At 43.1% G+C, this 25,880-nt stretch overlaps 1 protein-coding gene across 1 annotated transcript in view; it reads left to right on the plus strand.

The window, feature by feature from the left end:
- The window catches only part of CSMD3 (CUB and Sushi multiple domains 3), a 2,836,509-nt gene that overhangs the window by 1,712,986 nt on the left and 1,097,643 nt on the right, over positions 1 to 25,880 (plus strand). The window contains exons 19-20 of the mRNA XM_085605076.1: positions 18,331 to 18,447; positions 24,493 to 24,708. Of these exons, the coding sequence (XP_085461202.1) occupies positions 18,331 to 18,447; positions 24,493 to 24,708 (333 nt within the window). The remainder of the gene's footprint in view (positions 1 to 18,330; positions 18,448 to 24,492; positions 24,709 to 25,880) is intronic.

The raw sequence follows: 25,880 nt of genomic DNA on the forward strand, positions 1-25,880 counted from the left end.
TGTTTGAGGTGTTGAATATCTCTAGAGGAAGAGACTTTCAGGCAGAGTTGTGTTGATTCCTTGTTTGACATGAATTTGTATTTGCAATTCACTATTCTATACTATTATCAGTGCAATATTAGGAAAACAACGGTTAGCGCTGACACAAGCCGTACCGAATTGTTTTCTCAGGATCCTTTCTTATAAGACTAAGGTAAACTCTTGTCCAGGTCACTGGTGCCTATACCGTTCGTATCATTATTGGTTGGGGGGGGGGGCCTCAAGACTTTGGTGCAATAGATCAAGGAAATAATATGATAGTACTAGGGTGTCATATGCTCAATGCAATTTTGGAAAGTCTCAATTCAGTTAAGGTGGATATATTTCTTGGAAAACCGACCTGTTTTCCTATGTCGCGTACTTCTGTCCGCAGAGGAATAAAGGCTTCCCTAAGGTTTCCACACCTCCATTCTGCACATTAGAACAGAGCAGCAAGGCATTATTCTGAGAATACAAGAGGCATTCTGTAATACATTGCAACAGTATAGTTTAACATGAAGTCCATTCCATAGCACAATTTGTTTAAACAATTGTGCAAGTTAGAGATCAACTGTTGTAGAAATAAATGAAAAAAGTGTGCAAAGTCGGTAAAGGGAGATTGTAACAAAAAAGAGTTCATCTACTCTAGAGTTCAATTGTGTTCCTTAGATACCTGCTGAGCTAGCCTATGAAACTCTGTGTAGGCTTCTGCCTCTCATGTGACTCCAGCAACCAATCTTGCAAGGAGTCCGGCTCATTGCGCTGCCACGGAAAATCATGTTCTAAACAAGTGGCATGGCACTTTTGGGGGCAAAGATGAGACACTAACGCTCTTTGTGTTTCAACGGCAGATCATAAGCCTGCAGCCCGCAGCACACAGACTTCCTACAATGTCTAAGAAATAACGTAGGGCCATATGACTGAGGCTTCGGCAGACATGCTCGCCTTATCCTGATCATTAGTTTAATTCAAACTAGTTACTGTCTCTTAGTGAAAGCTAACAAAATAAATTCGTTATAAATGTGCCACTCATACTTAGTGACCACGCAGCTTCATTTGAGCTCAGTTCACTCTAAGAGACTGCAGCAAGGAGCAGGGTTGGATTGGCAAGGCGGGCACTCGGGCAAGGACCGAGGGGCCGGTATCTGAGTTTCAGCTGTGGGCTGCTTTTTTTGGGCAGCCTGGGGGCTGATTTTGGTGATATCTGTTCTGTTCTGTCTCCAGCGGCCCAGTGGGTGCCTGAGTGGCCTTTCTGGAGGCAGATGGGCCTCTATTACCTCCCTTTTACCAACAGGGAGAGGTGTCACACCCTTTTTCTCGCTGGGCAGGCCCATTAGTGTATGTAGATTAAGCGGGGTAGGGGGCCTGAGCTGAAGTGGCCTCACTTGTATTCAGGTGTTGGACTCCAGTGTAAACGAATCTATGCCTTTTCTTTTAATCTAAGTGAATTTATCAAAACATGCCTCTGTTAGAGACTCCCCCGCCCTTCTTTTTATAAAACATCCCCGAAGCATTGTTTTGCGGAAAGGCAATCCGCAAATGAGGGCCACTTTTTTTTTTTGCGTGCCCTGGCCTATTTTTTATCCCTATCCAACCCTAGCAAAGAGCAGTGAATAACATAAGAGAGCGTTGTTCAATCTTTATATTTGGTGGTTTTCATGTTTTCAGAGTGGCCAGGTGACAATAGGACATGGCACTGCATATATTGCATGCTACCAATTGAAAGAATTTTGACTCCGAAATAGCGAGAGGCAAGAAAATCCGATTGTAACTTGTTGTATTTTCTGCTTCTCATGTGCCTAGAGCTGGTAGATGGGTCTGTCACTCAGCAGGGGGTATGCCAATCTGTAAATTTGATTGCCGGCAGGACGTAGGCCATTTTAGGTCTAATTTTGTGGAGTTAAATTAAGTGAATGTTTCGCCTTAGTTCCGGGCAAATTGACATAAATCAACTAGAACGCTGGGATGTGATTTGTCACACAGCATGACTGAAGTTACAACAGACCTGCAATTTTTGAAGTTAGTATGACTGGAATACATTATATTTGCGTGTGCAATGTAGAGATGCTTACACAGGTTATACAGTAATTTTGCAATTGGAGTCACTAGAGCCTAGTGGAACAAATATTCCTAATATTGCACTTACATGACGTTTATGTTGCACACGTCAACCTTATATTTCCTAAAAGATAGAAGTATTAAAAGTGGTGCTGAGTTTGTCTGCCAAGAGCCTGTAGACACTTTGATTAAAATTCACTGTTAAAGTGAAATTATGGTTCTGTATTTACATTGTACATTATGTTTTGCATTCCCATATACATCTGTAGTTTCAGGTATGCTATGGGTACACTTCACACCCCAGCAGCTCTGAAAATCTATATTTATGGGTAGATGTGCAACCACAACTATCCTGTTGATGCCCGCCACATGATGTGATTGATCACTGTGATATCAATGATGACATCGCTGGTGATGTCATATTTCACATTGTCATCATCGGGAATTCCTCTAAAACTGAAACTGATTGCTATAACAGCACAACATTGTTTCTATATGCATCTCTTATAAGGACATAGAGATGTTGAAAGGACTAAACCAATGGTCATGCTTAGTGGATTATCGGGTAAGCGCATTGAACTCGGTACCAGCCTGCAGACGAGTCACTATGTCGAAAATCCACAGGCCATGGCTGATGGCCATGCACAACAGGCTCTATGGAAAGAGATGTTTCATGCAGTGAAATCTTCTGGGCGTGGCACAGGTACATCTGGAAGCGGTGCTTGACGGAGCCAGACCAAGTGACAAGCCCTGAGCCCCGAGTCTGCTGGCCCTAAGAAAAGGTCCAGAACAATTGGCTTCAAGAGGCTACTGGGCTCAACCAAAGTTCTGTCCTCCTTGGGGTCGAGGAATTGTGTGGCATTTATGCAGAGGCTTCTGGGCGGGGCCAAACATTGAGCTCAATGAACTCTAAGGCAAAGTCACTAGTGATGTCAATGGTGATGTGATACGTGACATAACCAGTCATTTTGGGAACCACATTATTTCTGGTTTAATTTGTGAGGCAATGAGCCCTGCATTTGGGGATTAATGGTTGTATACCTAACCATAGCTAGAGAATTGCATTTTTCTAGTTTTATTTTTCATATTGCTTGAACTGAAGATTACTATGGATGTGTGTGTGTGTGTGTGTTTACATACACCATTTAAATGTAATTGGGATTGAGGGCTAATCATGCAAATGAGTGAGCACAGACCTGGCCTCTCGGTACACTGCAATGCAGCTTTTCTCTTGCATGTTGTTTTATATTTGCGTGTAATGCTATTGCCGTTCAGACTAAGAGCACCATTGCTTTCAAAGGGAAGATTTAACCAATCTTCTTATGCCCCATATTTGTGCACAATCATGTTTTTTGCTGTCTCACTCCTTCTTTCTCCCTCTCATCATCTCCTAGATTCCTTGTACATCATTATAAATGTTCCTCTCATTCTCTTGCATTCTGAATGTATACTTTCGGCTTTCTCTCGTTCTCTGTTAAACTCTCAAATTATCTCATTGTTCCAAAATATTCATAAAAACATGTCCTTGACTTGGTGTGCCGAAAATGTAAGAAAATAAGTAATATTTTGACTCACATTCAGGACTCTGATCTCGAACTGGTAATTATTAGACAGTGAAACACATTTGTAACGGTGTGCTATTTATTGCCACAAGATCTTGATTAATTTTTTTATATAAAATTAGATTTTGACATGAACATCAATAACAAATGGGTTTAAATTAAATTTATTTCAAGAATCGTAAAAGAAAATTGTTGTTTCCTTGTGGTTGGCAGACGCAAGCATTGCCTGTACTTTGGCTTAATGTAACATGTTCAATTATAAAATCAATCAAACATCTTGATTGATTGCAGAAAGGGGAAGAATTTGCTGAGTAATGCTGGTTGCAGCAGTACTGCCAAAAGCAATATATGAATGTCGCTGCGGCTCGTTCGTGAAAAACAATAGATATATTGCATGTAAATTAAAAAAAAAAAAAAACAATATTGAGCTGCCACGACACAAATAGTACTGAGCAGGTCACACGAGGTAACAAAATAAGTGAACCAACACGAAACTAAACCATACACTACAGCATTTATTTCTAAATCGAGGCACCCTTTTCAACTGCCATTGTATTTTTCCTTTCGGCGGTTTGCATAAAACATTTGCAGTTCGAGGATTATTGTTAACTTTGTGTGCATCATACACGTAATATTACACTATTTAGAAGTGCATCAGAATTGTACATGAACATACACAGAATTAAAGTGTTACTGGCATTTCACTCATTTGCTATACATTCCACTTTTCTGACACTTCTGTGGGCATGTCTGTTTCTGTACACCTCGGCAGCACATGCAGACGTTTATTGTTAGAGACAGCAGTCCCTTCACAAGTAGATTTCTCGGAAATCCTTGTCAATCTTGGTTGATGACTTCACAACCAAGAAGTGCAGATCTTGCTACTGGAGGTGGGGCTTTATCTGTATGACCTTTAGGTGGCGCTGTACTCCAAGTTTCTCGGTGGACGTCATTCATCCTGCATCTAGCACCCTCTTCTAAAATAAAAGGCATCTAAACGGAATCCTAAAGACAAGGGTGTTCGATGCCAATCTTTCATCTGCACATGTGATATTTACAACACCAATGCACCTAATGTTATCACAACCATCTAGAAGTAAAGAAGCTAATGGAAAGGGGTCCTGTTGGCCTTTGGTTTTATGGGGAAGCCAGTGGACATCATCCTGCTTGCAGCTACTTCCCCAACCACAGCAAATTGCTTCCATTAGTCAGGATTCGGATAAAGATATCAAGGAGTGCTCGCCCTTGGGAATAGAGAGTCAGGATCCCAATTGGTCATCTCCCCATTCCTAGGGTGCTCCAATTGTATCTTTGAGTATCACTTAACGGGCAGTTTGGGGGTTCCTTGTATGAGGACCCCCACCAGAACTGTGGTAGATGGAACCAATACAAAGGCCTCATTAGGACAAGTAAAAAGTGGCATGGATGGAGGTCGCTCTTCCATTGATATTTTGCAGTGGTTCTGCATAAATAAATGGAACGTTTGGAATTATAAATTAGTCATTAATGTTTGTGAGTCAACATTAAGGACCTGACTTAAAGTTTGGCAGATGGGACACTTCATCACAAACATGGTGGATGTCCGGTTCACCATATTACCGGTGCATTATAGCCTGTGGCACTTGCAATACAGCAAATAGGATAGCTGTCAGGTTTTGATGGTGCACCCCAGCCACCAAACTCTAAAAAAAAGTCCTAAGACCCATATACTTGAGTTAGGATTTTGCAGCCCAAATATAATTCTCATACATGAAATGAGAAAGCTTTGCAAAGTGTGGCTAGTTAGAGTGTACACTGGCTATTCATTGACAGCCGCATTTTAAAGGGAAACATATACAAATACAAATAGGAATGATTTACACATCTTTTCTCATATGTATTTCTGATACATGAAATCATTGTAAATTCTTCGTACGTATCTAACTAGTGATTCACAATGCTAAAACCATTTAAGTTACGTATGCACAGGTGTAAACTGCTAATGAGTATACTAGTCAAAGTTTGCAAGTAATGCACACATGAAAGCTCTACATGGATTTGCATAAATTAGTAAATTGATAAACAAATAATATATTGCTTTCTTTGCAACTTGCTACTTGCAAACACAAGACTATAAAGTACTAACATTTAAGATTTAGAATGTGCTATCTAAAGAAGGTGCATTGATAAAAAGAGGAGTGAAAATCATGATATATAAAAAAAAGAAATGAAAATGGTGCTAATAATTTTCAAGGAACTCTCTGGCAACATATGCTAGAATTAAAATAGACATTAAAAATCAACAGTCATGGTGAGGTTCGTAAGGTTATCATGTACTTAATCAATGAATCACGGATGGCTAACAAGCCCTAAATGTCTTATAGATGTTGATGGACTTGTTTCTTCTGAATCTTCTGGTTGGTCTGCATATTCGATGGCTCCCTGCATCCCCACTTTTGGAAATCTTTAAGTTGTAATTCTCAAAGGAGGGCCAGGACTGTGAGTAGGGGAATACCGTGTGAATGAGCAAAACACTTACATACTCTTACCTTTGTGTGCACTCAGAAACATGTCCAATGGAATTCCAATTGTTGTAGAGAAAATTGGTGAACATGCACCAAAAGGTTACATTTTCAGAGAGTATTTTCATGAAAGGGCAGTTAATGTAATAATATGGTTTGTATGAATTAGAAAATAAATATGTCCAAAGGTTTATATTTTAATAATATTCCAACCATGGCCATTCATAGTATGTGGAGTTAGACAGAATATAATTACATTTGTAAATATAAATGGGATAAAAGAATGATCATGTGGGTCTATAAATGATTTGACTGATTTTCTAGATCTATCCTGCTAGAATATGTTTCTTGTTTTTAAACAATACATGTCATTAACTGACACCTGTGACTTTGGAGAGAATAGCCATCACTCTAACAGCATTGAAGACAGCACAATAAGAGAGCTATACATAGCACCAAAAGACACTGAATAAAATGTGCATTCTTCAATCGTTGAGGCATATATGCACATAAACAGAGATTGATTGTTTTTTTTAAATATTTATTTTTATTGTTTTATAGAGTGCGAATTTGACCCGTTGGGGTATCGGAGCGCTTTACAGGGAATAATAGCAGTGTACAATAGGCATGGAATCACAAAGTATACAAAGGTTAAGAGGGGGAGGGGGTGCTGGATACATAACGGGTGGCAGACACTTAAGTACAGTTTACATTTAAGTTACTCAAGATAAGGCCCCAGGCTTATTGATGAGGTAGCTCGGTTCTCCGAAGGAAGGCGCTAGTAGGTAGTCGATCAGGGTCTCTGTGTTGGTAGGAGGCAACAGTTAGGAGAGGACTTTACCCATAAGGAAGGTTTTGGCCTCCTTTTTTCCCCGGAACCGTGCAGGTTGGAGTAAGAGGTCTCTGGCAGACCGGGAGTTTCTGATTCCACCGGATACCATGAGTTTCTGTGCGAGATAAGCAGGGGAGTTTGAGTATAAAGCCTTGTGTGTGATGCAAGCCAGTTTGAGTTGCATTCTGGCCTCGAAGGGAAGCCAGTTCAAAGCTTACAGGTGTGGAGAGATATGGTCGAATTTTTTTTGAGATTGTAAGAAGTCTGGCGGCAGCATTAAGGCAGGCTTTTAAGGGTGCCAGGGAGATTTTGGGTAGACCTGAGAGCGTAGAACAGCCATACGCCAATCTGGAGATTACTAGCGCTTGGACTGCACTTTTTAGGTCAGCAGTGTCGAGGAAGGGTTTCAGTTTCCTAGGGTAGCACAAGTGGAATCTGGCTGATTTGGCCATCAAGTTGATGTGGTCTTGCATGTTCAAATTGCAGTCAAGGGTTAGTCCCAGAGATTTTGTTGAGTCCACGATGGTCGGTGGGCAATCTAAGGTTGTGATAGCCTTGATCCATATCTGCATCTCAGGATTGGTTTTTGGAGGGGAAATTAGGAGAAATTCTGTTTTCTTTGTGTTGAGTTTAAGAGGATTGGAGGTGAGCCAATGGACTGTTGATTTCAGGACCTCATTCAGGGAAAGAATCTCCTCGAGAGAAGAGGCTTTGATGTAGAGCTGAGTGTCATCAGCATACATATGGTAGGAGATATTCGCTGTGCGTAGTACTTTGGCCAGTGGTTCAAGGTATAGGTTGAAGAGGGTAGGGGACAGGGTTGATCCTTGAGGGACTCCGATCGTGACCGGAGAGGGAGCAGATACGTTGCTGTTAATTAGGAATCGCTGCAATCGGTTTTGGATGAAGGATCTAAACCATTCTAGAACAGAGCCATCTAAACCCATCTTGAGTTTGAGGCGTTCAAGTAGTTTTTCGTAGTTTATCGTGTCGAAGGCCGAGGATAGATCTAGGAGGATTAGAAGGCATGTTTTTCCTTGGTCCAGGGCTTGGAGGGCATTGTCCACGATGTGGAGCATGATCGTTTCAGTACTGTGCCCAGGTCTGAATACAGATTGGAAGTCATCGAGAAGGTGGAAGTTGTTGATGTGCTGACTTAGTTGCTGTTGTACACACTTCTCCAACACTTTAGCTAGGAGGGGGATGTTAGAGATAGGTCTGAAGTTGTCGGGGCAGGCTGGATCCAGTGACGGCTTTTTCAAAATGGGGAGGACTTGGCTGGCTTTCAGAGAGTCAGGAATGGAACCCTGCTGAAGCGAGGCGTTAATTATTGCAGTCCAGCTAGTAATAATGGACTGGGCAACCGCCTCTAGGCAGTTGGATGGGAGCGGGTCGTTGAAATGGTTATTCGGGTTTAGGGACGATATAATTTTAGAGACAGAGTCTTCATCAGAGAGACTGAAGTCAGTCCAGAGCGCTTGATTTTTAGGTGAAGACTGTAGGGGCATCGCAGGAGGAGGAGGCAGGTCAGGAAGGGATAGAGAGTATGTGGCGGCACTACGTTCATTTCCTAAGGCTGTGTCTTTGTCAGCGAAAAAGGAGGAGAGTTCCTCAGATGATATTAATGACTTGGGGGTTTCTTTCGAAGTTTTGGCAAGTTTATTGGATTGGTATTTGACCAGATCGAAGAGCCTGCGGGGTCTGTTCTTGGCATTCTCAAGTTCAGATCTGAAAAATTATTTTTTAGAGTTGAGGATGTTCTTGTTGTAGGCTTTGACGGTTGATTCCTTAGAGATGATCCAGTCAAGGATGGCCCCTTTTTAGTGAGTTGGGAGTAAACAGGCTTGGGTTATGGTTTGATCAGTCAGGAGGTCTTTGATGGCGTTGACATGATGGTCTTTGGGGTCGTTCCAGTGCAGGTTGAAACCACCCAGGAAAATATCTTTGGAATTGGAGGAGAACTTAGCAGTAATGAGTTCCATGAGGTGGTCAGGGAAGGAGTCGTTCATGCCTGGGGTATTATAAATGAAGCGTAGATTGCACACTAGGGTGGAGTTGCTACAAATGGAGAGTGTGAGGTATTCGCAAGAGTCGGTGGAATCCGCCAGAAGTTCTGTGACACTGAGGTTGGAGCGGTAGATGCAGGTGATGCCTCCTCCTTTCTTGCTAGATTGCCTGTCCAGCCTGGCAATTTTATAGCCGGGAGGGACTAAGAGGTCCAGGCATGGAGATGAAGAGTCATTGAGCCATGATTCTTTTAGGATTGCTAAGTTTAAGTTTTTGTTTAGGGTGAGTGCAGCAATGTCAGCGGCGTGTTTAAACGCCGATCGGCAGTTGATTAAAAGGCCAGACAGAGAGGAATCAGAGGGAGTGTCAGGGGGGACAGGTGTAGAGGCGCCAGGTTGCTCTTGACCACACTTCTGTTGCGGAGGGTAGCCGATCTGTTGGTGTTGCTAGAGACCATGCAGATGACATGTTCGGCTCTCATGACTAGAGGGCAAAAGGTAGTTGGGGCAGAGTTGTAGTCGCTGAGGATGGCAAGGATTTCCTCTTCAGTGAGGTCTAGTGGACTAAGGGTTGTATGAGTAAAGTTGTAAGAGAGGGCGAGAGCTAGAGTTTCTTCCTCTGAGAGGTGGCATGGATGCTTGCGAGGGCGAAGATGTCTCAGGGGTAGCAGTAGTGGGTGCTTGGGGATCTCTGTGGTATGGGGGGTGGAGTTCCCTTGGGTTTTGAGGTTGGCGAAGGAGGTTCATTAGCTCCAATATGGAGATATGGATACTCTGAGTAAGTTTGGCAGCTCTGGAGTGCAGGGTTTCGATATCCCTATAAGAGGGAGACCTTAGCAGGCGGGGGGCATTAGCTCTGGGACAGTACTATTGGAATCCCTATAAGGAGGAGGCGTGAGAGGGCAGGGGGGCAGTAGTTCTGGAGCAATAGTATTGGCGTGCATAGGGGACAGTGTAGAAAGAGTAGTTCGATCTGTATCATGGGTTTTCAGCGGCACACCAGTCTCATGGTCTGCTTGAGGGGCTGGTGGGAGTGGACCATGGGTGTAGAGACTAATATATTAGCAAGGCTAGAAGATGAGCCAGCGAGGTTGGGAAGATCAGTGGTAGAGACTCTTAGAGGGGTGGTTGTCAGGCTGGGCGGGCAAGATCGATCTGTGTCATAGGTGTTTGGAGGTGTGTCAGACTCACAGTTAGAGTGGGGAACAGGCGAGGAGGAGATCAGAGGTGCAGGGATGATTCCTCTGGTACGGTCAGGAGCTGTGCAGGTGGGGATGGGATGATCTGTGTTGGGGACCCTTAGCGGGGTGGTTTGTGGGTAGCTAGGGACGCTAGGCAGGTTGGTCAGATGGTCATTGGGGTAAGTGTTGGTTACCCTGTTAGTGTCGCACACATGGTTACAGAGGACGGAAAAGATGCACGCAAATTTGTTAAGGTTTCGGGATGAGGCTTGGATCAAGACAATGCCACTTTTGAAGAGGGTGATTGTGAGGTCCGCTCGCAGGGTTGCGGAGGGTGCTATTGTAAGCTTAGTGCCGTGTGGAGTGTTCTGGGTTGCACGTACGTTGAGGAGGTGCGCAATGGTTTTGCTGCAGGAAGGGGTTCTTCTGGAGTAGAAGATTAGGTCATTGATGACTGTACAATTGTCCGTGCTGTAACGTAGGTCGGAAATCAATGTCTCCGGGTGACTCTTTAGGGTGGAGTGCTTGAAGGATTTTGCAGTGGCTTTGGAGAGATTGGGGGGGTAAACCAGAGTAAGCGGGATTTCCCCAGTAGCATTTATGCTGGGCCATGCCATGCTGGCTAGAGTGGGTACTATAGGTGCAACAAATGACAGTTAAGCAGTTGAGCCGCTGTCTGATCGTTGGGGCGAAGACCCTCGTGTGCTAGCGAAGATCGGAAGAGGCCGTCTGCAAGGGTAGGGCTGCAATAGAGAACTGAGGGACTAGTCCAGTCGCGAGTCCTTGGTCCTGGGTGATAACAAGGCGGACAGGGGCTAGTAGGTATCGGAGCTCACCGGACTGCAGGGGGTACTGGGGTCCTGTTCCGGGGCAGCTCAGCAGAGGCACTAGGGAATCGAGTTTAGAAGGCTCAGAAATCAGTTTAGTAGTGATTAGAATGGCTAGCCGGAGTGATGGTGGTCATGTTGATGTATTATCCCCACCATTTTAAGGTCAGGCAATGGGAGGCAGTCATATGTTCTTGAACCGCCGCCATCTTAGTGTCAGGCAGTGGGCGGATGGCGGTGCTAGTTGGGGTCGGTCTGAGTATTCACAGAGGCTGGTAGCGTTACTGTCTCCCCAGGGCATTCGCTTTTGCCTTGTAAAAGTATGTGGCAACAGAACTGAGGAGAAACAGAAATCCTCATAATGGCGAGGTGCCGCCATTTTGGGTCCAGGCAGCCATCAACCAAAGCTCGTGTCAAAGCTCGTATTAATAACGATAAACCTCATTGACCCACCTCTAGTCCAGATCGAGCGCCAATCAAATCCCCGGGGGCGCTGGCAGGGGAGTAAAGCCACCGAGAGACGCTGGCTCCAAGGAGGGTTGCGGACAGCTTCTAACCAGGGGTCACGCACTAGACCATGTATTCTCATGAATTCCCCAGTGGTTGACGACGCTCCGGCAGGAAAGAAACGCAGCCAAAGGAAAGCCGGCATAGAGTGGTTAAAGCCGCGGTGGAGCCTTAAACCACAGCATGGAGATCCCCGTTAGCGACTCGTCGGCCACTCGGCTGAGGCCACGGGAGAGATCCTGAAAGAGGGCGGCCATTCAGCTGGGCAGTGAGGAGAGTCTACTAGGTGTCCAGATTCTGTGCAGGGCAGGTTGCGCATGATCACTGCCACTCGGCTGGGCATCGGGAAAGATCCCTTGGGATGGCGGCCACTCAGCTGGGCAACGAGGGGATCCTGCGAAGAAGGTGTCCAGATCCTCTGCAGGGCAGGTTGTGCATGATCGCAGGGGACTGCAGCGGCAGACAGTCGTGGGCTCACCGTAGTGCAAACTGACCTTTATGTTCTTCCTGTGAGAAACCTATAAACACAAAAAGGTAAAAAGGCTCTAACTGGGGGAATCCCATAATATGGACTTATCTACTACCTAACAGAAATATTTAGATGTGAGGAGAAGATACCTCATCCACAAATATTAGTGGTTTGCTTCATCTTCTCACTCAGGTAGGTGAGTACCACCCGAAACCATTGGATAGGAGCTCGCTGTAAACTTTTTCTTCTACACAAGTGCAGTGTTTCTAAATATGGCTATGGGTATACCCCAAAGACATTTCCTTTATTCAGAGGGTAGCCATGTCAAAGTGAAACTGAAGGATGTGTTCTGATACATAATGCTTCATACATCCAAATGATGATGCTACTTGCCAAGTATGATTATCTGTTTGATCGATACCGCACTACATGAAGCAGATTTGTCCTAGTAAAAGAATTTGCCATCTGATTTACCCCATTTATGCTGCTCAAAGTCGTTCAGCAGGGCAAGCCTGATGCTGTTCATTGATATCTGACTCCACTGTCATGAGGTCCCACTGATGACTTCAGAGGTCTTGAAAGTTCACAAACTTTTCAAGGTTTCTGGGACAGCTCCTCGGGGTCACTTCTAGGGCTCCTAGGACCTGTAGGAGAGCACTTATGGGCGATGACACACACCTGCAGAGGCCAGCAGCAAGCTCCAGCCCACTTCCACTTGGTACTTGTCCTCTTGTCATTTCAGCAAAAAGGCCTCTTGTAATCTATTGTGTCCTTGTAGCCACAAACAAGGTCTGTCCATTTCTTTGCACTGGGTACAAGAGAGCAGGCTCAGTTCTTCAGGGCTCTTCTTAGGTCAAAGACATCAAGAACAGTCCTCTTCTGATCATCTGCGTTTGCAGAAAGTGTTCTGAAGAGGATTTCATGGAGTGGCATATTTATGACTGGCATTAGGTGACTCCTTGACACACTATAACTAATGGGTAGAAAGTTCCTGGGGGAACCATACCCAGTATTTCTAGCAGTTAACTGTTTGCCTTGCTGAAACAATCCCACAGTGCCCCTCACTTCCAATATCCAAGATGGTAAAGCCTTTTCATTCGTTGTGCAGAGCTCTTGCGTCTATCAAGAGTTGTGGTCAGGAAAATTATCAGTCTCCTCCTCTGTTTCCACTTTAAACTAGATGTGGTGGGGGTAGCTTCCTTCCCACTAGCTTCAGAGCCAGCATTGGTAGTGTGGGCCTTGCGGGCAAAGGCTTTCCTTTTTCAGCTGTCTCCTTACACTAAACTTTGAATGGACAGACCTTACCTCTATCCCTTTAAAGTTGATACATTTCCTGAGTCCACCGCAAATGTTCTTCCTGGGCTGATAAGGATCAAATGCCTCACAACCAGTCTGCATGTCTCCAGGCCTAAGTGATTGTTCTGCTTTGGCATCTACCTCATTTATGTCAAGCACCTGCTTGGCAGCAGCTCAAAGCAAATGCAAGTTACCCTCCAGGACCTTCCGGGAATAAAAAAGGTAACTTTCTAAAAGGTACCTTTCCTAAGTATTTATCAAAAATCAAACTTCATCAATTAATTTCTCTCTTAATAAATATGAGAAACTTTATTTCTATTTAAATGTATATTTTAGCCAGTTCCTGTCAAAAGTTACAGATTAAAGTTTAGAATGTGTATTTAGCCATTTTCTAGGATCCAGCAGTATCCTTGCCAGTGGAAATAGATTTTGTGTAGTGGTCTCTGTGTAAACATGCCTAATTTATTTTCATATATGTTCCAGTTTAAAAAATTAGTCACTCTACCTTGTGGGTAACAACTTAGTCCATTATACAGGATGATCATACTACCCAGCAAGTGTATCATGTCAGAATGAAGTAATAAAAAATTGTGGGATGACTAGTTAATGGTTGCAAGTTGGCATTGCTGACTTTGTGCAACTATTACAATTACTTGTGAATTATTTAATGAAAGGATATCATTGTCTAAAATCGCTTGCAATGGTGGATACTGTGACATGTGTCAAATTCACTTTCCAGTCCAGTCCTTCTCATTCCCTCCAGTCCCTCCTCCAGCACAGCAGCTCTTTTGCCAGGCAGAATGCCCTTGGTTCCAGCAGAGTTCAGATTTTTTTACATCGGGGTCCAGTACATATACCTGGTTGTGCCTTTGAAGTAGGGGAGACTTCAGAGAGGCCTTTGAAGATCACAAGGTCCCTGCAGTTTCTTCCCTGGCTCCAGACTCACTACGTGGAGGTATGCAGTTCTTTGTGTGGGGACAGTCACAGCTCTATTCAGGTGCAAGTGTCAGCTTTTTCCTCACAACCTACCTCAGGAAGGCCTATCAGCCTAGGGATGGGCCATCAGGATGTAAATGTCATACTCCAGCTCCCTTTGTATGACTGTCTAGATGGGAATGCACAAAGCTCAGCTGTCACCCAACCGAGATGTGTATTCAGAGAGATGCAGGGATGCAGAATGGTTAAAGAAAGAAAAGGTCAACTTTCTAAAACTGACATTTTTAGACTAACAATTTAAAATCCGACTTTACCATAAGTTGTGATTTTAAATTGTGAGTCCAGAAACACCAAACTACCAATCTCTATCTTTTCCCAATTGGAAATTGTACTTCTGCAGCACTTCATACAGTAATAATGTGGAAACACAAAACAAGACAGATGCCCCACTAAATTTTGAACAATAGAGTAGAATCTAATAAATAAATCATGTCCAAAACAACATCTAATTAGTAGAACCCGAGATATGCAATTTTAAAGATTCAAGTGAAAGCCAAAGTCAAAAACCTCAAAGCAACACTCAAAGCTATCTGGCTGTGTGAGACTGAGAGAAAGTCACAAGTTCAGGCCGACTGTGATGGAGCGTGGGTCGGATACAGTGACCAGGTTAGTCCCACTGAAAATGTACCTCCTCAGTCCAGCACAAACAGTCCTGTTTGCAGTTTAGGGGGCCGCAAATAGCAGGGAAGCATTGCAGATAGTTATTGATGTCATGTGAAGAGCTGACCTGGCATCAAGGACAGCCGTTGCTGTAGTGTAAAGATGCTCTTGTCATCAGACATAGCTGCAGCATGAGGTGAAGGCGCAAAGATCTGGTGGGTCCCCATGCTGCTGTCGTTCCTGAGATTCTGAGCTGAGTTGGTCAGATTTACATAGCTGACAATAAGGTTACCAGCTCAAACTTTGTCTTTCTACAGATGCCTTGGTAATAACAAGCACCCATTAGGTTAATTATTAATAGTTTGGATTAAGAGGTTGGGCCACAAATGCCATCTGCTTTAAGCATATTCGCCTAAACTACAGCATGAGGAGAAAAGCCCCCTTGCTGAGCCTGCTTTCAAGGCAAGTCCATAAGCACTGTCTCACAAGCATTTAGGTTTCCTGTTTATTCTTCTTCCTCCAGTTGAACGTGTGCCAAAAGGAAAAGATATGCCAAGCTCTTAATCATCATGACCATCTACTTCCCCTCAGAAAGTTTCACATTTTTCGACAGACACACAAGAGATAGGCTGAAATATTTTCTATATTTAAAAAATGCATAAACATCTGTTATGACTCTACAACACACAATTCTGTCGCATACACCTCATCCCAATGCTGACCACACTATCGCAGGCATTTTAGCTGGTGCAATCCAGTCACACGGTACCACTTTGTTGTATTATGTTTTGTGTGTTTGTGTAGTAGTAAATGTGGCCATATGAGTGAACTTGTGAACAGAGACTTGGGTTCATGCTTCTCAGGTCATGATTAAAGGTTTGTCCCTCGTCGTTTGACTCACGAGATTATTGTGGGCAGTGTCACATATATACATAATGCCCTTCAGTTTGAAAGCTTGGATTGCATACAGCATTAAGGTAAACGCACACCTGGCAGCACACTCCTCTGTACATGCATTCTCCTCCTGAGAATCATGTGTGTGTGTGTGTGTGTGTGTGTGTGTGTATGTGTGTGGGGCGGGGTAGCCATCTTTAGCCTCCCCAGAATTCGTCATTAAAGTGCTCAGCAGTGAGCAAGTGCATTGAACTGTTAAAAACAGGCCGGGGAGATGAGCGATGTCTGGAGGGAAAGCTGATTAAATCTTGAGCAGGGAGAGCACAGGGTAGCAAAGTTGGGTAGATCGCACGAGCTAAGAGGCGATAGTGGCAATTGTATTGCTCACTGATGGTGCTAGAGCATGGAGTCCTTATTGGAGGGCAGGCAGCTCTGCCTCTCCCTTGGAAGACTGGAGTGTTGAGAGAGGGACTAGGGAGGGCACTGCCTTTGTGAACATGCTGGTGTACCGTAACATAACAACATGTATTTGTAAAGCACAGGTTCAGCCAAGGGTATTTTGGCCCTGAATAACAGATGTTTATTGTTTATTGTTACTCATCTTAATGGTACTCATTTTATCGACCTCAGAATGGTGAAAGGCTGACTGGACCCACCGGGATTTGAACCTGTGACCATGAGGTCGAACACAGGCCCATACAGTGGACAAATTAGTCCACTAAGCCGCCAGACACTGCATCCACTCGGAGCTGATATACCTCCATGAGGGCTGGGTTGAGCTGATAGGATGCTATACTGTGAAGCCCTCATACAGTGGGTCTGGATTCATGGCATGGCCAAGTGAGCATTAAGTATTTCATCCCCTCGCCGGACTCCACGGAATCTCGCTGACTGACTTAAAAATATTTAAAGAGGAAGGTTTATACCTGTTGAAAATGGCTAATTTTAACTGATCACACTGCAGGTTTTACACTGCAACAATCAGGCTACAATGGGTAGGCATAAAGACATGTTTTCTTTGTCATATTAGTGGATGAGTGGCACAATATGTGCTACAGTTCCACATGAGATCTTTAACTTTCCATGCTATGCGTGTAGTTTCTGCACTATATACCAGGTACTTGTAGAAGAGTTAAATACACCAATCAAGATTTAGCTAATTCTTACATGTATTAGGGTCACAGCATAAACACTGGGCAGTGACTGACAGTGCTTCAGTGTGTGGAGACATAAAACCAGCAATACAATTCTGAAAAACATAGGGATGATCATAAAAAAGTGGTATTTTCACACACCAGCTTTCAATGATTTCCTTTTGCTTCATGAAAACACATTCCAATAGGCATGAATGGGTATGTACAGCAGCCAATTGGGGATAAAACAAACAATGGCAAAACCAATACGTATGTGCCCTGGTGAAAACTATTGGATTAGCAAATGCTTGTGTTAATTGGTTTGGCTATTATTTTTTACTGTTTTCTTTACTTTAATGATGTTTGCTACTGCTTCACTAGATCACTCATGTTTCTGAGGAAATGTTTGCTGCTTGTACCACGCCTACCAGAGGTTGAGGCAAGTTTTCGAATAGAATTGTTTTAATCTAACAACACAGAGCCTGATTTAGGTATCGTGGATGGATAACTCTGTCATAATGGTGACGGATATCCCATCCGCCGGAATCTAAATCTCATAGGATATTATGGGATTTCGATTTCGGCGGACGGGATATCTCTCCCCGTTGCGAGAGAGTAACTCATCCGCCGATATCCTAAACAGGCCCATAGTGTTTTGTTAATTTGCTGGGACACCCCCTCCACGATAATCTACTTTTTCACTCTTATGCATAGTGCAGATGTGATTCTCATCTTTGTTTTCAGTAAGATAATTTCTGTCTTTGACTTATGATGTCTCATGCACTGGCTCCAATTGAGCAAACAGTCTCTTTTGAGATACTCTTTATTTAAATGATTTTTCTCATTTTTTCGGAAATTAGATCCAGCAGTTTTCCAGGTATAGCTGATCAGCACTTTCTGCTGATTTTCACTTTATGTTAAAATACAGCACTTGTAGTAACTGGTCTGTTTGATTTTCTTTCATTTATTCTGCTCAATCACGACTAAATAATTTCATGGATCTGCCTGTTATAAATAACAAATTAAAAAAAAACAAGAAAAATAAGAATTATTTTTTAGTCTATGATATTTGCCTCTCCTTTTCGCGTCTCTATCTGAAGCTACCACAAATAAGTGGTGTCATTCTAGGTGTTTCTATTGAAAAAAACTGTTTATGTTGTACAAAGGATTTTTCCCTGCTGTAAACTAAAGAAACAGGTAAAAACTACCAGTGAAGCCATGCACTACTTACAGAAATGCGTCCTGGTAAAACAGAACGTTGACAGCGCTTACCATGAAGAACTAATGTTTCCTTAAGGGTCATTTGACTGCACTTTATTTGTCGCTGATATAGGACACTTGGTAGATACTAGTTGTCAATACTGAATGTGCTGCAGTGCGCTTAGCAGTCTTTCTAATAAAAAGTGAGGAATGTGTTTCAAAAACATATTTTAATGTGTTTCTTTCCCAGCCTTGTGTGGTGGAGATGTCAGAGGCCCTAGCGGAACAATTTTGTCACCTGGTTACCCTGAGTTCTATCCTAATTCATTGAATTGTACATGGACGATAGAAGTGACCCATGGAAAAGGTAAGCAGGCTGCGCAGTTCCAGTTTTGTTGTGCATTTCAGTCTCTATCTATCTTTGTGGATTTCAGTCAGGTAGTTCATTTCCCAAGAGGAGAATAGGTTTCTTCTGATGAGTTGTGCGATTTGGTGGAAACAAAATTGAATTCATACATAACCGTCAGATAAATTTCATAGGGTCAATAAAAAAAGCAGAATCCGCAGCAATACTTCCAAAAAGAAGATTAAACAACAACCACAATATATTGCTGCTGTAGCCACAGCTGACTGTTCCAGCCCTGCTTCATTTGTGTCTTATGGGTAAAGCAATTTATGAAGACAAGCTCAGCTTCAGAGTTACTGTGAGGTTTGGATAAAGAAGAGCATGTACCAATGTTCTATTTGGGTTATGGGAAGTGATGTGTTCAGGCCAGGCGAAAGCTATCCTCTTATAATATGCAAGTAGATCACAGAGGTATGGGTTTTTAAGTTGAGGCCTCCCACAGTGGAGAATTCTATAGATCGCATAGGAAAGCATTTGTTTTACATTTCAGTCACGAAAAATAATGGTAAATTGAAATCAGTGTTCTCTAATAAATAATTTGCAAGTTAAATTCAATGTATTCGTGTAGCTTATTTCAGCATTATCATTCTTCACTGGGAATTAACTGTACTGCGTGGTTTGTGTTTTTCTTGCGTGCTGTGTTACTGTCCCACTCTAAGTTTGGTACATCGATGGATAACACAGTAACACTTCATATTTTCTCCAAGGTTGAGGTGTGGAAATCCCAACATATCGAAACATTTTCCCTGCATACATTTCTCCTGGTTTTATCCAGCAATATTTGTTTGAGGAAAAAAACTCTACATGTGTTATTTTTGCATCCGCTGTATTCTCAGGTTGGTCGCAGGAATCCAATGACCCCTCCATCTGTCCTTCGTGTGTCTCCCGCCATCTTTGAGTTCCCTCCTCAGGTTCAGAGTATGATATAAGGTGTCACATTAGGTGGAGTTCATGCTCACCCTGTTTGTTCTAAGCACTCAGTTAGCAAACTGTCTCCCGAGCCTAGGCCTGTTAAGTATCTAAGTTTCAAAGCCCAGACTGGTTCCTCTCCGGCTTTCGTGAAGTCCTTCGTTACTTCTTACTGTCCCTCTCGTACCCTGAGGTCCACTCATCTCCAGCTTCTGGTTACTCCCCGTGTCAAATTTTCTAGGGTAGGTGGACGTAGCTTTTCCCACCTGGCGCCTAAGCTGTGGAATTCTCTCCCACTTTCCCTTAAGACTGAGTCTTGTCTTCTGCCTTTCAGGAAATTTCTGAAAACTCTGCTCTTTTCACATCCCCGTTAAGTTTCTCCTGCTCTGCCTTGGTAGTCTATCAGTGCCAGGAAACCTATGGTGACAGTGCGCTCAATAAATTCCCCTTAACATTAACATTAACATTAACATTAACAAGTATCTATCCAGGTTCATATTAGCAGGCCTTGGCAGTGTCTGGCCCAATTGTGGCAGAGGGCTCTCACCTGCAGCAGGAAGCTTCCAAGCTGCACATGTGTGTCACAAGGAGAATTGATGCAGGAGCAGAGGCCTTTGTTACTGGCCCTCTTCTATGTGGCCTCCAATGCATCACAGCTCATTCAGACACTGGTGGGTATTTGAATTACTGCGTGGCTCAGTCTAGTCAGTACATTGGTATTTTGCTTGAGCGTGATGAGCAACTGCTCATGTGAAGTTTATTCGGCCGGTGGAAGTGAGGTGCTGTCTTCAACACATTGCCTCAAAGCAATGACCTTGGTTCTTCAAAAGGCACCTCAAAAGTATGTCTCTGGTCACTTGGTCTTCTGACTGGTCCTGGCCCAATGCCGCCATGGGCTGTGCTGCAGTTACTCAGTCAACATGTGTGGCACATGGGTCTCTAGAAAGTGCTTATCCTGGCTGTGATCAGACCTGCCACTTGGGCACACAACTCCAGGTGCTTTTATAGCTACTTCGGGGATAAGTGATGAAGATGGCACATTTATCTTACCTGTAAGTTCCTGGTATATGGTACAAAATGTGCGAAGGGCCTGTGCATTAAATGTCTCCAGTGGACTGCCACACATATTGTACTGTCACTAATATGACAATGTAAAATATGACTGCAGGCCTGCTACCTGTAAGATCACTGTGCAGGTTTAAACTACAAATTTGATCTGTCAAAATAACCCCTTTGCAAGGCCTAAATCATCCTTTTTTCAAATATTAATAAGTCTCCCCTAAGAAGGCCCTAAATGCTAATAAGGCAGAGTGCATGATATTTAAAAGTAGGTCATGTAAACATATGGTGCTAGCTGGGGATCCAGTTGGGTCCACTGTGCCCCGGGGCTCCCCTACTGCCCCAACAAAGTCAGGTTGGTTGGTGCTGGGGTTGGTACTGGGGCACCCACCCAAAATTTCTAAAATGTCTGGCTCTTACTAGGGGAACTGCTTGGGACAGTGGGAGCCCTAGTGCTCCCCCCATAGCCCCCAACAAAAAACAAGCTTGTGGATACCATGGGGGGGACTGAGGTATCCACAGAATATAAAAAATGAATATTGAATGATCTAATTTATAATTCACAGCTCCAGACAAGGTGTGCCACAGCAAGGTCTATTTGTTTGCCTTTTGGGATGCTGATGGTGCCCCTAGAAGACACAGGGGCAACACCAAATTGTTTTTCGATGTTTTTAGGACTGAAGGGAATGCAGCAGCCCTGCAGTAGCATTGAAAAAAACACAGTAAGTCTCCTGGATCAATAGAGCCATGACCCCAGGACAGCTTAACATATACAAAATTTTTAATCCCACCTAGCTGGATCTTTCTGGTCTTCAGTTGGAGTTCAGAGACACTTTGTGTTTGGTTCTATCGCTTCACTTTGTAGCTTGAAAAATGTTTTTTTTAAAAGACTGAGCTATATTGATGCCTTTTTTTTAACAAAACTGGATTTTTTATGACAATCCCTTTTATTAAGATTCTTCTGTGTGAATTAATGACATATGCATTTTAATATAATTATTGGTGATTAAGTGACAAAGACAATGCATATTGTTTGTATATATGTATATTATGACCCCTTCATAAAGACAATGGGCCCACTTTTTTATATTTAGGTGTTATGAAAAGTCAGTAGTTCTGCTATACTTAAAATGACACATTTTATATTCAGCAGTGCATGCCCATGGGTATGTTGACACCAGGCCTTACGCCCATTCTGCTTGCTGTGCATGGCTTGTGTGCAGGAGGGGGTTAAACTCCAGCAGGGTGTTAGGTTCAGGGCCTGGCCAGAGGTTATGCCCTGCGGGCAATCCCACACCATGAGGGGCTAAATGCGTATGCCACTTGGGGTTGACTGCCTACTGGGGTTGTATGTAGGGCCTGGCTTCTGGCCAGGCCTTGCAGCCAACCCCACTCTGAGCGTGACCTAAGGCCTTACAGGATGTGAAGTTGGCTGCCCATGAGGGGTTGGCGGGAGGCCCTGGCCGCATGCTAGTCCCTGAGGCAAACTACACGCTGCACATGGCCTAAGGCCTTGAGTGGCATATGGTCGGCATTATGTATGGTAATTAAATATTACCATACATTACAAATTGTTATAGTTAGATGAAAACATTGATTACAACATAGCCTTTTAAACAAACAAAACCAATGACATTCTCCAGTTATAGTCTTAACTATAACTTGTGCCCTAAAATAACTATTACTTGCGCTCTCACCATGCACTGCTTATGACTTCAAATATTACATCACTCATGACATTTTCTATGAGATCACTAATAACATCACTGCAACATCTGAAATAATATCATTGATGGCAACACTGTGCATGGTGGGGGTGCAAGTTACCTGTAATTTAGGGCATGAGTTATAGTCTCATTTTTCTTTCCATGTCATTGATATATTTACCTGCACTGTAAACTATAGCCTTCTTGTAAAGTGAAATATGTCTGCCGGGGAAGAGACAATTTCCCTTCTTTTGAGGTCATAACACATACAATAGGGCCTTGACAGCAGTGCACAAGTATACAAAGTTCAAAATTAAGCAATACCAGTCAGTAAAAAATGTGGATAACCCTGCAAAAAGAGGAACTTTCTCACATCCCCATTATAACTTTACCCAACCGTTTGAGAGATCAGCATGAAACTTAACATTTTTGCAATGGCCTTACCTTGCTAACAGTCTGCCAAATGTCATGCATATTTGTTAAACAGCACTAAAGTTATTAGCCCATGTAAATGTTAAACCCCCTTTTAAAGATCTGCATGAAACTTGCCATACCAACAAATAATTAACATACTAAGGAGCCGATTTGGATGTCGGTCGGAAAGCCTTCGATCGCAAGTCGGAGGTTTTCCCATAGACAGCCAAGGTTTTAAATCCGACAGCCTGATTACAATGAAGGCTGTCAGATTTGAAACCAGCCGATCAATCCGGCTGGCTTCTGATGGAATCAAGGAGCCCGACGGCCAGTCCGAGGCCACACATAATCCCCTACGGATGACGTTTCCGCAGTTGGAAGTATGATGGCAGTTTCCGACATGCTTTTCATATTGGGATTTCCAACATGAAAAGCCTGTCAGAAAGTGACTTTGGGGGCTGCCTCCACAGCCTCCGCTGCTTCTGCAGACCCCGCATCCTCTAGTTGGGGGGCTCCTATGGTGCCCTCTGTAAATACCTGCACCGAGTGGTGCCTACCAGGCAGTGCAGGTATTTACACAAATTCCTATTTCTCTATGGAAGCTTGTGCTGCGGCAGTTTCAAATCCAAATAATGCGGTTGGGACCGTCCACCGGAGGTCGTTTGGTCCTGATTCCGCAACGGTGTCGGGCAGATGTGAGTCCACTCTACATCGTAATTAGCCCAGTTTGTCACGTGTATTTATCAAAGGATGCCAGAGCTATTGGCAAAGGAGTTTTTTTTTTATCCTTCCTCTTAGCTCCCCTTTCCACCCATGACCAAATTGTGGTACCAAGTGATCTGATTGGCTGCCGCACATCAATCCTTTTGCCCTGAAAGAACATAAGGCAGCAGTGTAGGCACTTCTTGACCCTAAGTTATAGTGGTGGAATCCTCAAAGGGGCCCCTTTAGCTCCACTGACACCTAAAATGGTGACCAGTGTCTGTAACACAGTCTCCAGCTGCTATTGTAGGTGTTGGGAATTTTCAAATCAGCTACCCTTAAACAAACTCAAGCAATCCTCAGATTTGTGAATACTGTTTAGGATTTGCAAATCAAAACAACATTAAAACATTGAATACCTGGCTATAGGCCAAGCAGCATTGACCAACTCACAGCCGGGGTTAGCCATAAACCACTCCACTGAAAGCTGTGCATGGTGGCGTCAGGCCGTTTGCTGTGGATTGGGTACAGGGCGTGAGCAGTGAAAGCAGATCACCTATGGTGGGTAGGTGCAGGGGATGGCCACATGCTCCTAACCAACCCTGTCCACAGCACAGGCCTTGTACAGTGTGGGTTGGCCATCCACAACTGAAGATGTGCAGAGTTTGGCTGTAGGCCAGGGCTTTCAGGCATCCCCTTCTGCAGGCAGCTGAATGCCGAAGCATTGGATGTTGACTTACTACGGCCGGGGCCTGCAGCCAACCCTCTCAGACAGAATTAAAAATGTCATTAAAAAAATTAAGTTTGCACAAAAATTGAGTTTTGGTTATGGGTCAGACATGGAAAACCATAGAAATGTGTCAGTTTTGGTTACCAGCATACAGACACGCCATGTCTCATGTTGCCGGCCATGCTCAATGGCACAAGAAACTAGCAATCAAGAAAGCCACATGGTGGGCAGCACAAAATATAGTATGTGACAATGAATCATGTATTTAGATGTATAAAATGGAATGAAAGGGCGCCTTTCTAACCATATATTTAAATCGGATTACAACATTGTTAAATGCTAATTAACACTTTAGAATTTAAACCTTGGTTGTTCTTAAAAGCCCTGCTTGTATTGGAGAGCATGGATCTAGAGGAATAACATAATGCAAAAATGCATTTGTGTTAATGTTTTCCTGAGTAATCCCTATCTTGCTTCTTCTAACAGGAGTGCAGTTCACCTTTCACACTTTTCATTTGGAAGATCTTCATGACTACCTGCTAATCACCGAGAATGGCAGCTTTACCCAGCCGCTGGCACGGCTAACTGGCCTAGAAGTCCCTGCTGCAATCAACGCTGGTCTCTATGGAAATTTCAGGGCTCAGTTGCGTTTTATTTCAGATTTTTCAATAGCCTACGAAGGATTCAACATTACTTTTTCAGGTATGAATGAAAAAAGATTTTAGCAAAAATTGTCGAGGTTAAGAACGTTATGTTATGAATTATTATTATCATCTTTATTATTATTATAATTAAACAAGAGCCATTCACGTAGCAGTGTGTTTTGTCTAATTGCACTAGCTAAATGACTGTGTAGTGCCACTCTCTTAGTTAAGAGAAAGTGTTGCACAGAAGAAAAACAGCTTGTAATACTATATAAAATCCCTATGAACTTCTCTGCATATGTCCTATGGCTGGTGTTTTTGACACGGTTTCATAAACTTTCTACGCATAACCTGTATTATCACCAAATTTTTCCAAACTAAATGTACAAATTATCTTCCCTAGTCGAATTTTTACGTAGCTGCAAAACTGAGTACAAAAAGAGGCCACATTGTAAAACAAACGTCAAAAAAGGATAGGTCTGATTTAATAGAGAAATTACACCTGCCAAACACACACACAAGGTAAGGGCTATAGCATAGGCACATTTAGAAAACAAATACAGACAACCATGCACACACAAACATCATACATAAAGGCACACATGCAGAAACCACTGCAATTAAAACGCTGTGAACCATATGTTTGCATCCTCTGCCTACTACAGTTTTCTAATATTAAGTAGTACAGATATTAATTGTCATGATAAACTAAAAACTGACAAAATAATACTTATTGTAAGCTCAAGTATCATATAACCACAAAAAATTGCTTCTTGACAGGTTACTAGTAAGTCTATAGTTTCTAGTATGTTTACGGATTGTGTTAAGCCACATAATAACATAGGTCCATTACACAAAAAGCACTCTTATTTAAGAAAATACAATTTTAAATGCGGCATGAAGAGCATAAGGAGTGTGGCAGATATCCCCACACTGCACTGGGAAATTCAATGTCACAGACTGTGAAGGAAGGGAAATGTTTAGAATATTCCTCCGCGGTCCCAATATTCACAATAACATAATGTCAAATATATCATGGCCTCCCTTTGCTTCCCCTCAAACTAAATGCACTTAAGAGTTTAGATTGGATTCTTTATTGGTATTTTCCAACTATCAAATTATCATCATCAAATATGTCCTGCTATAGTGCAATTTAAGAAATATATGTTACATTATGACTTTCTAACTCAACTTAATTTCCTGTGCCTCAAGAATTCCCCATTCCTCACC

Source organism: Triturus cristatus, chromosome 5_1 (assembly GCF_964204655.1).
Source record: "Triturus cristatus chromosome 5_1, aTriCri1.1, whole genome shotgun sequence".
Lineage (NCBI taxonomy): Eukaryota > Metazoa > Chordata > Amphibia > Caudata > Salamandridae > Triturus > Triturus cristatus.